Source organism: Zonotrichia albicollis, chromosome 5 (genome assembly GCF_047830755.1).
Source record: "Zonotrichia albicollis isolate bZonAlb1 chromosome 5, bZonAlb1.hap1, whole genome shotgun sequence".
NCBI lineage: Eukaryota > Metazoa > Chordata > Aves > Passeriformes > Passerellidae > Zonotrichia > Zonotrichia albicollis.
The window spans coordinates 42,938,879-42,955,262 of record NC_133823.1 but is presented as its reverse complement, the minus strand read 5'-3'; the positions used below and the strand labels follow the sequence as shown (position 1 = coordinate 42,955,262).

Genomic DNA, 16,384 nt, shown 5'->3' with positions numbered 1-16,384 from the left:
TCTGTTTACACTCAGGAGCCCCCGCCGGCCGGTAAACACTTTCTAATTGAATTCTAATCGCATTCAAATAGCCACATAACAGACCTCAGCTGCAATTCATAAAACTTTAATTGCTATCCATAAATCCTCAGATCACCGAGCGCGGAGTGTCCCTAAAAACGCTGTTGCATCGTGCCTGCCCGGGGAGGTGCGGGGGGAAAAGGGGAGCAGGGCTAGGGGAGATCCGGCTCCTGCACAGGGGGGCCTGCACAGCGGCACTGCCCGCGGCGGGATGGGATGGGATGGAGATGGCGACAGGGATGGGAATGGGAATGGGAATGGGAATGAGGATGGGACAGCACAGCACAGCACAACCGGCCGAGACCGGGCCCCTCTCTTAGCAAGGCTGCAGTTGCACTGCCGAGCTTTGCTGGTTGCAGGGGCGAGGAAATGCCGGCTCCATCAGAAGGCAGTTTTATTTTGCTGGGTTTAACAGTGAGACGCTGTGTTTGCGTGAGGGATGGTAGGATGTCTGCGGCCCGGCCCTTGCGCATGATAACCGCTTCTGAACGCGTTTCGGCTATTGCTGCACTCCCGAGTCTCTGTTCAGCCTCTGGTAATCAGGCGTAGTCTGTGCTTTCTGCTTTAGAGCACAATTGTCACTTCCCTTTCCCGTGTCAAGTGGGATGGGATCCGCAGTGTGTTTTAAATGCCGCTTCACATCTGCTAAACAAGAACGCGATAGTCCTTCTATTAACGATAAGTCTCTTCTTAAACTCCCATAAAACAGGTCATTGGAAAATCGCGTAATATGCTGCGAATACCTTGGCTTTGTAATGCACTCTGAAATGCTCCGGAGCCACCGACCGTATTTAGCTGTTTATCCAATTTTACTTTGAATGATTGCTTCAGCAAACTTGGTGGAGATCAAAGAATCCCTCCCTGACATGTTCGCTTTTCATTAGCGCTGCGCACTGCGGTCCTGGAGAGGCCGGGGAAGTTCGCTTGGAAGTTTTCCGTTTTGATACCGTTTGGCTGAGAAGTGTCCAGATACTTGAAGGCTTTGTCCGTTGCAGTAATTGCCAATTTGGCAAGACTCACTTGAGGTGAAAAGGGCGAGGAGAAAAAAAAAGCCACCCAGCCCACCCTACGTGCATATGTATGCACAGACACACAAACGCGCTCCATCCCTAACCCTATATCCACTGCTGCATCTGTGTACCTGGCTCCTCTGATGCAGAACGGGCCTTCTGGAGGAGTCCTGAGTGCAGGGAGTGGGCCGGACTGGGGAAACGTGTTGGCCCCTGGCCTCTGTGGGATCCTTTTGGATGTTCTTTTACTGGGGGTGAGGGGGGCGGAGTTGAACCTCTTGTTTCAGAGCATTACCTGCTCTCACCTCTCCCTCCCTCCCGGCGAGGGAAAGGAGCGTTGTCCTCGGGGAAAGCCCCTGAGCAGAAACTCCTTCCGATTTATTTTATCCCCAACATCCCGGGTGTGTTGACAGAGGGACATGCCTGCGAGCGCGACGTGTGACGGGGCAGCGGAGCAGCCGCCCCCTCCCCGCTTTCTCTGCTCCTATAATTTATTTGAGGCGGAGGCAAAGGAGTGAAGTCATCGGGCAACGAGCAAGCACGCACACTTTGCCCCCCTCCCCTACCCCGCTTTGGTCCCCCCCGGCAGCCTCTCCTGCCGGCCTGGGAAGCCGGGGAGATTTAGATCTGCGAGGCTTTCAGCCATCACGTGTTTAAATACTTGATATAAAACCCCGGCGCAGGGGATCCAGGCGGGGGGACTTTAAGACCGGCCCTCTCCAGGGACCCTTTTGTTCAGCTCTCAAACATAAGCACCTTCTCGACTCGCCAGGACTTCAGTGGCAACTTGGCCGAGCAGGGAAACCCGACTTTGGGAGAGCCGCCCCCGGCCTCGCAGCCCTCCGCAATGTCACGCTCCTTCTATGTCGACTCCTTAATCATCAAAGACTCCTCGAGGCCGGCTCCGTCCCTTCCTGAGCATCATCACGGCCAGGACTTCTTCATCCCTCTCAGCATGCCTTCCCCCCTCGTCATGTCGGTGTCGGGCCCGGGCTGCCCGTCCCGCAAGAGCGGCGCCTTCTGCGTCTGCCCGCTCTGTGTCACCTCGCACCTGCATTCGTCCCGGGGCGGCGGCGCCGGCGGGGCCATCCCCCTGCTCAAGAGCCAGTTCCCCACGGCGGCGGGCGAGGCCCAGTGCTGCCCGCGGAGCAGCCACGCTCACCACCCGCCGCAGCACCCGCCGCCCGCCGCCGCCGTGCCCGCCGCCGCCGCGCTGGGACACGCCGCGCATCACCCACCTGCCTGCGCCGCCGGCACCTACAGCGTCAGCGACCCCCGGAGGTTTCACTGCCTCGGCATGGGTAGGAGCCCTGCGGCCAGCGGGGAAGGGGGGCAGAGGGAGAAGGGGTGTCGCCAAGGGAGAGCGGCTGTCCCGGGTCGGAAAGCTGCTGGGGAATGTCTTCTCTCTGTCTGTCTCTCTCTCTCTCTAGCCTCCCCCACTCCTTTTCCCTGTCCCGCTGAAGTTCGCCTTTCTCTCCCGTCCAGGAGGGTCCGAATCCAGTCAAATTCAAAATGGGAAACGGATGAGGACTGCTTTCACTAGCACCCAGCTCTTGGAGCTGGAGAGAGAATTCTCCTCCAACATGTACCTGTCCCGGCTGCGGAGGATCGAGATAGCCACGTACCTGAACCTGTCTGAGAAGCAAGTGAAAATCTGGTTCCAAAACAGGAGAGTGAAGCACAAGAAAGAAGGCAAAGGCACCCAGCGAAACTCGCACGGGGGCTGCAAGTGCAGCACCAGCCAGGGGCATTACCCCCGGTCAGAGGATGAAGAGTCTCTATCCCCCTCATCGGCTACCGAGGATAAAGAGATCTCCCCGTTGTGAGATCCACCTGCCGCCGGCTCCCAGCCCGGAGCGAGGTGGCGGCACGGCGACTCACCTGGCCGCGCTCCCCACGGACGGCAGCCCGCTAACCCGCACCGGGCTGGCCCCCGCCGCCGCGGAGGGTTAATTCTCATCCATTCGCAGTAATAGAAATAGAAGTATCTCTATATATATTTTTTCGGACTGCAAACGTTTTAGTCGTGGGAGGTCAACCTAAACGTTACTTGTGTAACCCCAGGAGAGGGCACCTGCTCTTTCTGAAATATAACACGGGACAAGGCTCGCATAGCCAGGGGTGTCTTCCTCTGTATCCCCACAGGCAATTTAAAGGAAAAAAAGAAACGCCTTTGAAACCGAAAGGCGAGACGTTAAAAAAAAAAGAAAAATAAAAAGAAAATAAAAGAAAACAAAAAACAAACCTGAAAAGCAAATTAAAACCTGTAGAGAACCTACTGGACGGACTTCTTAACTAAAATAAGAAAAGACAACGATCGCCCGTTTGGGTTTGGGATGGCTGTTTGTCTGTGAATAGTTTTATATAAAAATTATATTTATATTTATTTAAATAAATGAAATCAGACGAGAATTTAACTTTTTTCTTCTTATCCCCCCGACTCCCCCTTCCCCCCATGAAGTGCCAGCCCAGTCGCAGCAGCGAAGGTGCGCTGGCTGGGCAAGGTGCTTTCCTTTGCAGTCCTTGTTCTTCGTACGGTGAAAGCATCGCTGTATATGTGTCAGACCTGCGTAAAGAGTGAAAATAAAAGCCATCGGCTACTAACACGAACATGTTTTCTGTTCCCCTGTGACTCGGGACTGCGGGGGGGCGGAGAAGAGGGGGACTCCGCTCCGGCCGGAATGCAAATACAGCCGGTGCTCTGAGTCCAGCAGCCTTGTGTTCCTCCCCAGCCGGAGCCAGGGCACGCCCTCCTGGCCACTGACAGCTTTCTCCCGTCCGCCGGCCCGAAGGCACCGCGCTGGGCACCGGCGGCTGCCGCTGGCCCGGAGATCGCGGCTCGGGGCCGGAGGGAAGCGCTGGGACCCCGCACAGCCCCCGCCCCGCCTGCCTGGGAGCTCCGGCTCTTCCCTCGCCCCCCTCCTCAAGGGGGGCTGGCTGCGCACGGCGACCCTTCACCAGGCTGAAACTCTGCTTGTTATTTTACGGGTGGATATTAAGCAGAGATCAGGGATTTTTTTTTTCCCCTCGGGTGCCGGAACAGCGTTAGCTCTTTTCGGTGTTGGTTTCATTAGGCGCCTTGACCAGGCTTAGGGAGAAGATCTGATGCAAACTCGCTAGGCTGAGACGTGGTTGAAGCTCTCTGCAATCTGCGTCGGGCAGCGCTCAGCCACGGGTCCCTTCCTGCCTCTGCCTTGGGCAGCCCATCCTCAGCTCCTTGCAGGAGAGTTACCGGCGGCTGATGAGAGTGGGATGGACCCGGAGGTAGTCAGTCCCAAACGAGCCCCTTTACAACATCTTTCCTAATTCCTGCAGTACTGTCAGACAGCAAGTCTGTCTATATACAGCAAGCAATATAAGCAAATCAGAAGTGCCTTTTGCACATTATATTCTTTCTGTCACCTTTTCCTTGGATGGATTTTCCACTAATCCAATATACACTTTTGATTCCAACCTCCGAAGTAATCTTTATATTTATCATGTTTTATCCCTAACTTCAGAGCTTCAGCTCAGAGGTAGGTCTCCAGTTTGGCTGGCCTGCAACCACTCTGGCTGCTGAGGAGAGAGGCAGCCCCAGCACAGTGACGCTGGCACTGCTTGCCTGTCTGGAGGAGAGGCCAGGTGCTTGGGCAGGGCTGGGGTAGGATGGAGAGAGCCTGGCATGGGCATTGCCCCACAGCCCGGACCAGCTGCAGGGCTGCAGGGCAGAGGCAGAGTCAGCACTCCCACATCTAACAGGAAGGGAAGGGCAGCACTGACGTTTCTGCCCTGGACTTGGAAAACAAATACAAAATCTCACTGGTCCATACCACTGATCCATCCCATTTCACTGCCTGAGCTCACTACAGAGACCAGCAGCCCATGTGCCAGCTGAGTGATGGGGATGTTGGTTACTCCAGTGGCAGTCCTCTCACTTGCCAGGCTGGGGAGACCAAAGAGCCAAAGGCTTGAGGTCCTTGTGACTCCTTACCAGGGGACTTCATGGAGGGTATGGCTGAGAGGATTGTCCCCTCCTCCCCTAAAATCTGCTGAGGTGGAATCTAGAAACTGCTGATTCTCTGCTTCAGTTCACCTTGCTGACTTGCTTCTATAATCACAGTGGGTCTTTTCCAACCTTGAAGCTCCTGGAGGAGGGCATTAGTTCCACAGAACGTACTGCTCACCCTCTCAGCAATGTCATCCCATACTGTAATAGGAGGGAGTCAACAGGCCTGCAGCAGCCTGGGAAAACAAAACTTTGCTGGGAGAGAAAAAGCATCACAGTCTCTGAAGTCTAACACCGCAAAACTCAAAGATATTTTAAAACTGCAAAGATACACATGATAGAGTGTATATGTTCCCAGCATAACTCTGGGGAAATATGCACCTCAGTGAATAAATTAGTATTTCCCTCCATTACTAGAAGATAAACAGTGACATTTCTCTTCATTGCAGTATTCAGCAATTTCTTAAAAAAATAGGAAAAATAAGTTAGTTGATCTCATAGTAATCAATGTTTGCATGTGTCTTTCAAGGGTTGGGAGGTAATTGTGGCATATCATCATCATCACATACAAACTGTCATTTGGACAGTTGAGACAATATTTAATTTTATTTCAAAGCAAATGTTTCATGTAAAAAACTTTGGAAAAGAGGAATAATGCAATGGTTTGCCCCAACACATCTCAGAAGGTGGATACAACCAACTCAACCTGAACCTGGCAGTCCAAGTTGGTGTGACAGAAGCGCCACAGGAAGTTGCATGTACTGTAATTTGCAGAAAATGTTTTGTAGGGTTTCCACATCCAGCATTCAATATTCTGAAATTTAGGCAAATTTACATTAAAATGTGTTGGGTTTTTCCTTCCCCACCCTCTCCTTCTTCTTTCTATCTTTTTTTTCCCCTCTCACAAAGTGTGACATGCAGTTTTCCCCCTCACTCATCCAGTGCCTAAGACAGGCAGTGTTTAGCTCCTGATGGAGCCACTCCTGGCATAACCTGGTGGCAGAGGAGTTGCCTTGTCCTGAGTGGATTTCAGGTGTGGAACAGCTCCTAATGACCCTCCGGGTCACCTAGCCCCCCCAGCAAGGGGATGGTCACACAACTAAAGCAAGAGCGTTAGCACAAGTGATGTGAGTCGTGTTTGTGTGAGTGACCTTCTATAACCTGTTGTGTTAGCATCCCTCCAAAAAAGCTTTCCAATTGAGATATTTATTTATTAACTGTAATTCTACTTAACTCTTTTCAATTAAAAAAAAATCAGAAGAAGAAAACATCCATCTTGAGGAGTTTCTCTGACCTTGGTCTGCATGGCTGAGGTCAGACTCATGGCTCTACCTTCTCTGGTTGTGGACTCTGGTTGTGGACCCGCTGGTTGAATCTGCTCCCATGTCCTGATCAGATGTGTTAGCCCTCAGCAGCATTGGCTGTGGGCTGCTGCAACCTCGCAGTGCCAAAGACACGATGTTCCCTGGGCTGCTCTTTCCAGCCCTGCCCTGAAATCCCCATAGGTGCTGCTGAAGCCTTTCCCTGCTGTCTAAGCTCTTGCCACAATGTCCATGGCCAGCATCTCGCACTTCTCCCCCAAACTTGGGGAAGTGGAGGCCCTTGGGTCAGCTCCTGGCTTCCACACGTGGTGTAGCTGGGACACGGTGACAGGTACACCCCAGAGATTCCCAGACTGAAGGGCTCAGTGTTCTGGCCGGCTGCGCATCCTCCCTGGGGGATATGGGGCAGGTTGGGCCTCATCAGTCAGGCCCCAGGCGCTCACAGAGAGGAGAGCTCACAGTGCAGGGATCCAGGCCAGGGAGCTGCGGTGAAACTTTCCTTCCTCGGTACCTCCGGTTGGAGCTGGGGCAGAGAGGGGACAGTCTATCTGCATTCACCTCTAGTTTATCCTAATTTCCTACTCCCGCCTCTCCCGCTGACCTAACCCGCATGGCACATGGCCTCCTAAGTGCCTCCCAGTGCCTCCCAGTGCCTGCCCAGTGCCTCCCAGTGCTGTCCTTGTGGGCAGGAGCTGCCGGACCGGCGGCAGCGCTGCTCGGTGGCTCAGTGCTGCCCTGGGCTCTTTCCCTCTTGTACGGTTCAGTCGACGGCACGGCCGCAGGACGAGGCCAGGGCCGGAAAGGATCACTCGGGAGTTTCTGTCGTGCCCACGGGAATAAGATGGGCAGGAAGGGGCGAGTCCTATTATAACCTCACTGGGACCCTGGCGAGCGTCCTGGCACCAGTTCGGAGGACGTGGGCAGGGCGGGGAGCACTCCCATTCTGGATCCGGAGCCTAAAGATGACCTCATGCAGTCCTTCGGGAAAGAAACCCGGCCAAAAATCTTTTTTTTTTTTTTTAAATACGTTTTCGCGGATGCTCGAAAAGCCTGTTAACTACAATAGCGGGAAGAGCACCCCGCAGCCTTTGCGCACCTCCGTCGGCTGAACCGGCTCTGGGTAGGGGCGAGGAAGCCCGGGCAAGGTTGGCAGCCCCGGCCCGGGGGTCCTGGGTGGGACCCCGGCGCTGGGAAGGCGGCCTCGCTCCCCGGGCCGGGCCGGGGGCGCAGCGCCGTGCGCCGGGCAGCTGCCGGGCAGTCCCGCATGACAGCGGAATAACAAACAGCCCGAACCCCCTGTGCCACTCGGAGCACCTCGGGGCGTGTGGCCGCGCTGCAGCGCGCTCAGGCCCGCCGTGAAAGGGCCGATTTCACGCAGGATCTGCTCCGCGCCCCTCTCCGCCCCCCTGCGCGCTTCCCAGCCGGCCCCGCTGAAGGCGATGAACCGGCCCCGGCCCCTCCGCTCCTCCCCCTGCCCCGACCCCAGCCGGCGTGTCCCGGGGGATTTAAGCTGTTGGAAGCGAACCCAAAGAGATCGGAAGCGTGTGCTGTGTGCTCTGGAAAAATAACTAGTTTCAGATTAATGAAGGAGTGACAATTTCAAGGCTAACGTTGGCACTGCCCAAGCCAGAGCGTGGGGAGCTCGCCAGGCTTTGCTTTATATTGTCTGCTTTTCTGAAGAGCAGACAAAGATGGATAGAGAGACATTGAAAAGCAGGAGGCGTATTTCAAACAGTTCAATAAAGAGGGTTGTCACTTAAAGACAAGAACCATAGTGCTTTGATGACTTTGTATTAGCCTTACCGTTTCAAATAAGTGACTCTACTCTCTTTGCGGAATTCACCGAGTTTAAGTAGATGACACTTCAGTGAAGCCGCTTTAGACAGAAATGAGAGCTCGTAACTGCGGGGCAAATCTTCTCTTCGGAAGGGTTTTACACAGAAGATTGCCGACCCTGGGCTTTTTTCTTCCCGTCCCCAAATTAAAGAACCTTGGTAAAACCGAAGTTTACAATTTACGCCGAACCGCTGTATGAAATAGGGAAAAACGCTCCGCCTCCGTGTGAACGTAAAGAAAGCGAAAGGGAGACCTCGACACGACGGCGACAAACGCTGCCTCCCGGCAGAGCCCAGCAATACGGGGGCGGTCTTTCCAAACCAGCTTCTACAGCCTCGGAGGAGGCACCGACACAGAGTGTTGGAAATAAAGTTGTGCGGGCTCCCCGGGCAGCCCATGCTTGTTCCCACGCACTTCAGGGCGCGGTCCCGCGTGTGCGCGCACTCCCTCCGTGGCCGCGTCCCCTCCGGTCCCCGGCCCTTCCCGCCGTGTCCAGTGCCGATTCCTCCCCTCTGCCCGGGGGCAGCCGGTGCCGTAGCCCCGGGCTGTGCGCGGTGGGAAGAGAGAGAGACGTCGTAGCCCTGCCGGGGGAAACTTTGCTGCCAAACTCGATAATTATTTTATATATATAGATGGAAAATGTTTTTTAAGATGAGGACCCCCGACCGCTGCAGCCCCCCAGGCTTTGAAGGCACAGCGAAAGGGCTTCACTGTGGGTTTGAGAGAACCATTTAGTCACTGTTTCATTAGGCACTATTTGAACCTTGCAACATGTGGTAATTTCTGGGGCAAGCTGAAAAGGGGGGATTATGTAGGAGGGACACAAGGAAATTAGCTAACGGTTAATTTAACTCGTTTTCTCGTAGAATTTTCGATACATTCCTAATTGACTGAGAAGGCAGGTGAAGTCTTCAGTTCCAGGCAGACTCATTCACGGTGAGAATAAATGGCTCTTTTTCAACTCTCACTGCTCACAATATATCATCAGGGAAAAGACATGCAGTGAATATGTTGATTTAGGGTTTTTTTATCATTATTATTAATGGAATTACACCCTGCTACGCAGGTGTGAGGGTAGAACCTATACTGCGAAGAAATCAGATTAACAATGAAATGAGAATTTTATTAGCTTTCTATGTCATATAGACCTGGATTTAAACTGTCAAAACACGAAATGAGAGCGGGGGGAAAGATAAGTCTGAAGAAAACAATCCCAATCAGTGGGCAGAAGTAGTAGCTTGGATTCCAAATGACAATTAGCTGTAATTCACGGTGAATATTGACACTCCGTACTCTACACCATTTATATCAAATAGAGAATATATGATTAGCCCATAATGGCAAATCTCTTTTGAGTCCGAGGTTTGCCCATTTATCCTCACTGCACCAATTTGCTATGAAAACGGAATACTTAGTCGTAAGGTCCGAGTTTTAATAAAAGGTCGTGTCGGAAATAAATTCTGTCTAACATACTTGCCATGTGCACCAAGCAAAAGGGACCCGGCGGGATCGGAGTGTCCCAGGGGCGTTTGGGAGCAGCCCAGCGAGCAGCGGAAAAGCAGCTCTGATCCTGCACCGGGCAGCTTCGGACAGCGGAAGGCTGGAGGTGACCCTGCACCGAGGGGCGGTGGGTTGGAGGTGACCATGTGCTGGGGGCGGTGGGCTCAAGGTGACTCTGTGCTGGGAGGAGAGGGCTGGAGGTCGCCCTGTGCTGCTGGGGGCGGTGGGATCAAGGTGACCCTGTGCTGGGGGCGGTGGGTTGGAGGTGAGCCTGCGCTGGGGGGGGAGGGGGGTGGGCTGCAGGTGACCCTGTGCTGGAGGTGCCCTGTGCTGCAGGTGCCCTGCGCCGGGGACAGCGGGCTGGAGGCGCTACCTGCGCGGTGTGCGGAGGTGTTGGGCGCAGCCAGGCAGGACCCGCCGTGGCCAGAGGAGCCCGCCACGTCTGCCAAGGGCCCCTTTGTAACCTGCTATAGAAAATGGAGGTATTCTGCATGACAAAGCCCAATTAAACTCGCTATTCAGGACTTCTGCAGCTGGTAGCCCATTGGGAGAGTGGGAGGAAACGCGAATCTACTCATTATGCGAAGGGGCGGTGAAAAGTACCAACAACCGCGGGTCTGGGCTGGGTGTTGGGTATGTTTGTTTGGTGTTTTGTGTGTCGGTCCCGTTATCTCTATACGTAATTTGGTGGCAGGGGTGGGAGGGGGAGGAGGGGCGGGGTGGCCGCTGCCCGGGGCGCACAAGTCCCGGCCCACGGAGCCCCCAGCGGGCTGGGTCTTGCTCACAGCGGCAGGAGCATCCTCCTGCAAAGAGGAGCAAGGAAAGCTGCCTGCCAGGCTGCAGGACAGCGCTGTGAAACTGGCGATTTATACACTAGCTAAGCTGTCGGCTTTCTGTTAGAATTCTCTCTCTTTCTCTTAATTGTCACTCAACGGGGGTCAGCTGTGAGCTGCCAAGGGGCTTTCACAGGCTGAGGGGCATGAAACCCCAGGGTGGACTGAAGGCCATCCAGACAAAATACTGTAGATCTAACACTAAGATTGACCCAAACAATTCATTTATTCATTTGCTTTCCAGTTCTACCTTCCTGAGCCAACAGGCCATAATATATGCATAGCTGTAGTTGGTATGTAAAACACAATTTCCCAAAGTGTCTGAGAAATAGCTTACATGTTGCAGTCATCTTACCCTAAAAAATCTGGCTCCTATAATAGCAGAGGAATTTTAGCTCAGAACTATGTGCCTCTGCACACAGAGCTGTGTTTGGGACCACAGAGTCTCCAGCCCTGTCCACCAATGCATACATGTGAGCACAGATCACTCCCTTTCCTTCTGTAGGAGTATAACATGACAGAGAAAATTCCATCTCTCCATGCTCCCAGTCTTCTCAAAATACCACAAAGCTTAAACCAGAATGTGGTCAACCATACATGCAGAAGATGTAAATAGCATTAAGCCAAGGAGCATAAGACATGTAAAATGCATTTGTACAAAACTTGGTATTCCTTTTTTTTCCCAGTATGTTTAGATTTTAACTAACCTACCACCCTTATTGTATTCTTCTAGAACAGTTTTCAGAGTAGTCATGACCTCATATCCTCAGCGTTGCTACAGAAAAGCAAGTAGGCATCTCCAGTTCAGGTACTGTGAAGGAGAGAGACATTTCTTTTTTTCATTTCCATTCTCTTGGAAGACCTGTCCTAGCTTTTGATACATCTTCTGGAGTGGATAGACAGGGATTCTATGCTGACTTGGTTTGAACTAGTAATCATAAAGGCACCACAATGTGTCTTAGACATTTGTCACAATTAGACATGTGATTGCCTCCACCAAATACAGGAGAACAGTGTAGGTCAGTCAGTCGTGCTTGTTTAAAATCTGTAGTAACCCTGAGGGGAGCTAGAAGAGTAACAGAAAAAATCGCTACTTGATGCAATTAAGATCAGTTTTAATTTTGCTGTCATCATTTTCACCCACTCCAATAGTTTTGTTTTGAAATTTCATTTTTTGACAGTCAAATGAAAAGCCATAAGGAGGGGTTGTTTTGTTTTGTTTGTCAGCGTGACCTGCCAATTTCATATTACCAGTTTAAAATCATTATTGAAATGCTGCTGCCATTAATAAAAGATCAGAAGAGGTTTTGGGTGGTTTGGTGTTTTCTATTTTCTCTTGCTAAATCATTTTTCAAGATCGGATTTGTCTTTTGTAATTAACGCAGGACAGAGCGGGTTTAGGCAATGTACAATTTAATAGATTGTGGCAGTTCAATGCACTGGATTTTTAGCAAAAGTTGTTGAATTGCAGTAAAGTTGTAAATTTTTTTTCTCTTTTCCAATTGCTATTAATTAAAAGTGCTTGCATGCACAGAAGGTAGCTCTCAAGCTTTTTTATTTTTTCTTTCTTACACAAAGGTGAAATGTACTGAGTTCCCAATGCATATTACTCCACACCAGCCTGCCTTAGCAATGGATTGCTTCTTGAGGCAGTCTCCCAGATAGTGATAAAATGAGCAGACCTTTTTGTCTTCAGAACTAATTATCAGAATGACCTTAAGCTAGAAATTTGATTCAGGGATGGAATTCAGAACTTGCAGGTGAGCTGCCATTATAGATGAGCTTGAGAAGAAAGAAACTCCCAGCTAAAGACTTTTTCCAAAAGAAAAGAGGCACTGAGTCCTTCCAACACCTTGATTTGTGGAAATATTCAGGAACAAGACCCTCATACTTGGAGGGGGTCATTACTGTCTGTACTATCAGCACAGATAACAGGGCCGGCAGTTATTGGAGGTGTCTCCATGGGGTGGGAGGACGTGTCCCCTGCCACAGTGCTGACCTGAGCCACTTGATGCTGCTGAGATTGGAGTGGCAGTGCTGGAGCTCACCATCCTGAGGGTACAGGCATTGTGCCCATTAGACAAGCAAAGGGGGTGATGCTGCTTTTGGCATCGAGGGAAATCCTGTACAAGTGAATGAAAGTGAATCCTGAGAAGTGCAGGCTGCCAGAACGATGTGTGTCAGCCTTGTTTATGCTGGAATCTCATGACAGAGGACAGTGTTGTTGCAAAAAAAATGGCCTTTGCCTCTGGTCATTCACAGTTCTCTGGACTGTCCCATGTTTTGCTCTTTTTTCTTTTCTGTGGAAACTTCTGCCCTTGCCTTCATTCACTTTCTTGAGAAATATACAAAATCAGAGGATGTGATCAGGCCATCCCGTTTACAGCCCTGCACCTACATGGGAGGAGAGAGCATCAGTACATCTGTATGACTTCTACACTTTTCTAATTGACATTGGCTAATAGATCCCAAAATTACAGGGGGCTGAGTGGGTGGGATGAGCTTGAGAGACAGACAGATGAAGGTACAGACAGATCACTGTTTTAAATTTAGACTCTTTAGAATATGAGATTTACAGTGTTATCTGCTGCCAGAACCTGTACTCCCATAGCTGCTGGGTCAAAGTTGAGATGGTTTAAATAAAACCTTCAGTGTAAATGCAGACTTTGAAAGAGTTTTTTCCAGAGGAAGACCTCTGCTGTGTTTGAGATACAGGAATATCAATCAGCAGGAACCATGGTCTGCCTGAAGCTATAAAGATGACATACTTTGGTGGTCCTTTGCCTATAAGAACTAGGGGGTTTTGACTTAAAAAGAAAAGACTTGCATAAAATTACAGGAAGAGGAGAGAGTAAACATAGTGCATATTTAGAGCAAAGGACAGCACTTATCTGTTGTTGTTTTCATAACTGTTTTTTTCCTCTTGTAATTCATGTGTTTAATTCTTCCCGTACTCTAAGGAGAAATGGAAGAGATTCACTAGTTTTCCCCTCACATTAGTGTTCTCTCCAATGTCCTTCCCACCAAGGCAAACCCTGGGGCATTTGAAGAAATTTGACATCTGAAATTAAAGACTATATTTTTTGTGTAAAAGCTAAAGAGGAGATAGAGATGTTTGAAAACTATTTCTGTCTTACCCTAATTTAGAAGGGCCAGCTTCAACTTCCCCAGTCTCTGAAGCAAGCTGCAGTCCCTAGCTGGCATGTCTCTCTCTGTATCTTCACCTTGGTTTTCCCATTTGATCTTATTCAGGTTTCAACTTATCTTGAGGGAACATGTGAATCTTCTAGGTCCAATTTTGCAGTAGTAATGTTCTAAAAATTTTCATAGGAAACAGGGTGTGTTATACCCCAGCCTGTCTAGTATATAATGATGTCTTCCACAGAATTAACAACACAGAAACAACTGGTTTTGCTGGATTTGTTTTTATTCCCTTCTTCTTTTTTTGAGGTTATTTAGGAATGAGATAAGGAAACATTTCTCTTTCACCTTTTAAGATCTTTACTGTTTGGAAACCAAGGGAATAATGTTGGGCAATGGTTTATTGTTCTTTTGTTGGTTTTATACACATATGGTCTATTACACATATGCATGCACAGTTCTTTCTACACGCTGAAAAAACTATAGAAACTAACAGTAAATTTTGTATTTGAAAGGATTATTTATTAATCAAAATGATATACATTTGCAAAGACATTTTTTGGCAAGGGATGCTGGCAAACCTACAGAATTAACAGCTCTACAGATGGGCAACATCCAGCTCTGAAACAAGGTGTGAAAGAATACATGGTCCAGCCAACTCGGAGAAAGTCTTTAATGGGAAACTGTCATGGGACCAATTTGCTCCAAGATAGAACTTGAACTAATGCCACCTAATGGAGAGTGGGAATCACTGCGGCAGAGGAAAAGATGGAAGTTTAGGGTCGGTTCAGGGGAGCTGGGTAGTTCCCCCCTGGGCTCTCTTTGGAAGGTATGGTGAAAGCAAAAGGTGAAAGTTGAAAAAAAAGTGGAGAACAAAAGTTTTCCCTAAGAAAAGGAGTATTTTGATTCATTGGTGATTTTACTGTTTCAGGCTGCCAGACTGTATAAAAGAGGGAGCAGGAATGACCATCAAATCAAAGAGGGAATGGGGATTTGAAAACTTCATTGTTATTGTGGCTAGAAGAGAAAATGGCACAACATGAATCCATTCTAGGGGCAATGATTGTAAATGAGAAAGGGAATGGCACAAAGGTAACCCTTTCCAGTCCTAACAAGGTACACTTGTGTGGTCCTAACGCCCTTTGGCTCCCTATTTTGTGCAATTTGCTGGTTTCTTTGCTACAATGACTGCATGCTTGTAGCCCTGGAGCAGTGAATGAGCAAATACATTTTCATCTTTGGAAAACAGAAGTTGCCGTTGTAATTACATTAATGCTAATCAAGAAATATGTTTTAACTGTTTTACAGCATCATGAAAGAGATGTTACAGTGACTAAAGCAATACTTTCAGTATCAGCCTATTCCATGCACTTAGAGCACTCCAGAAATGAGATGTTTTTGCTAAGATGAATGTATTCTCAGCAAAAAAGATCAAGGGACAAGCATTTCAAACCCTGAGCCTGGCTCAGATATGTGCAAACACAACAGGAGTTACAAACAAACCTTGAAGTGTCCATGCAAACATAAGTTTGCACAAGCAAAGCAAGATGCACATGTGAATGGGAGTTTGCTCACATACACTAACTAGCTGGAGCAGAAAGCAGCAGGAAAGTTTTGCTTTCATAATTTTAGAAAGTGAAGCAGGAGGGTGATATTTGCCTGGGCCACTTCATGCTGTTGGCCATTTCCCACCCTCTTGGGAAAGTGCTGAGAAGGCTTTGCTGGTTTGTGACCACAGCTTGGTGGGTTTGTATGCAGCTGGAAGAAAAGTGGGGCAGGAATTCAGAGGTGAATTACAGTGAGGGTCAAACATCCTTATGGAAAGTCTCCTGGGGACTGTTAGAGAGCTGTTGACTGTTAGAGGGCTGCTAAATCTTAAACCCAGATTTGCAACAAGACAGAGTTAAGTGTGGACCAAGGTGAAAATCAAGTCTCTCCAGTTAGGTGAGGTTTTCTAAATTTCATGGTATATTTTTTATAGACCGTTTGAATTTGTTAACAGAATTTGTTAAGAACTGATTAAAAGATTTTGTGGCCACTACAGATATTTATGTATCTCTCTCTCTGTATCTCTCTGTAAACACTTTAGCATATTATCAGAACACTCAGAAATCCCAGCATTATACATCTTTTAGCAAATAAATGATGATTTTAAGGGTTACTTGTGGGGGAAATATACCTGGGTTAAGTCTATAATATAAATTACATTTTTTAAAGAAAGATATGTACTACAGATAAGGAGATGGGATGGGTCATGACTTCACTTTTAGGCCTCAGGTCTTCCATCTAACACAGAAAGTATTTGTATTCTTCTGTTTTAGTTATCCATGCCAGAGGAATTACCTATTTTTCCCAATTTGCATTTTCCAATACTTTGTGGTACTTAATAATCTACAAATGCTCCTTTTATAGGACCCTATTGCCCTTCTGCTTTTGTGTAATTTGGATGTTTTCCACCATGTGTATATAGTCACTGATCTCATGTTGAATTGATTATCAGTATTCTGAGTCAAAGGAATAGGTTTTGAAGCACAAGAGAAGACTGGAGGTGCTATGTACTGAAATAAGAGCAAGTGTTTATTTGAATGGATCACAAAGCATTTGTGCACCTCAGCAACATGAGGGCAAAATAATTTTCCAGATATGCAGAATATGAAATAGCAGGAGTGGCCAATGTGTTGTCTAAGTGAAATATAT

General features: G+C 49.1%; 1 protein-coding gene across 1 annotated transcript; it reads left to right on the top strand.

Moving 5' to 3' along the window:
• The first annotated feature begins 245 nt into the window (after positions 1-245).
• Positions 246-3,236, top strand: GSX2 (GS homeobox 2). The gene is made up of 2 exons (XM_074541498.1): positions 246-2,371; positions 2,556-3,236. The coding sequence occupies exons 1-2, from the start codon at positions 1,918-1,920 to the stop codon at positions 2,894-2,896; spliced, it is 795 nt and encodes a 264-aa protein (XP_074397599.1). The 5' UTR covers positions 246-1,917; the 3' UTR covers positions 2,897-3,236.
• The last annotated feature ends 13,148 nt before the right edge of the window (positions 3,237-16,384 follow it).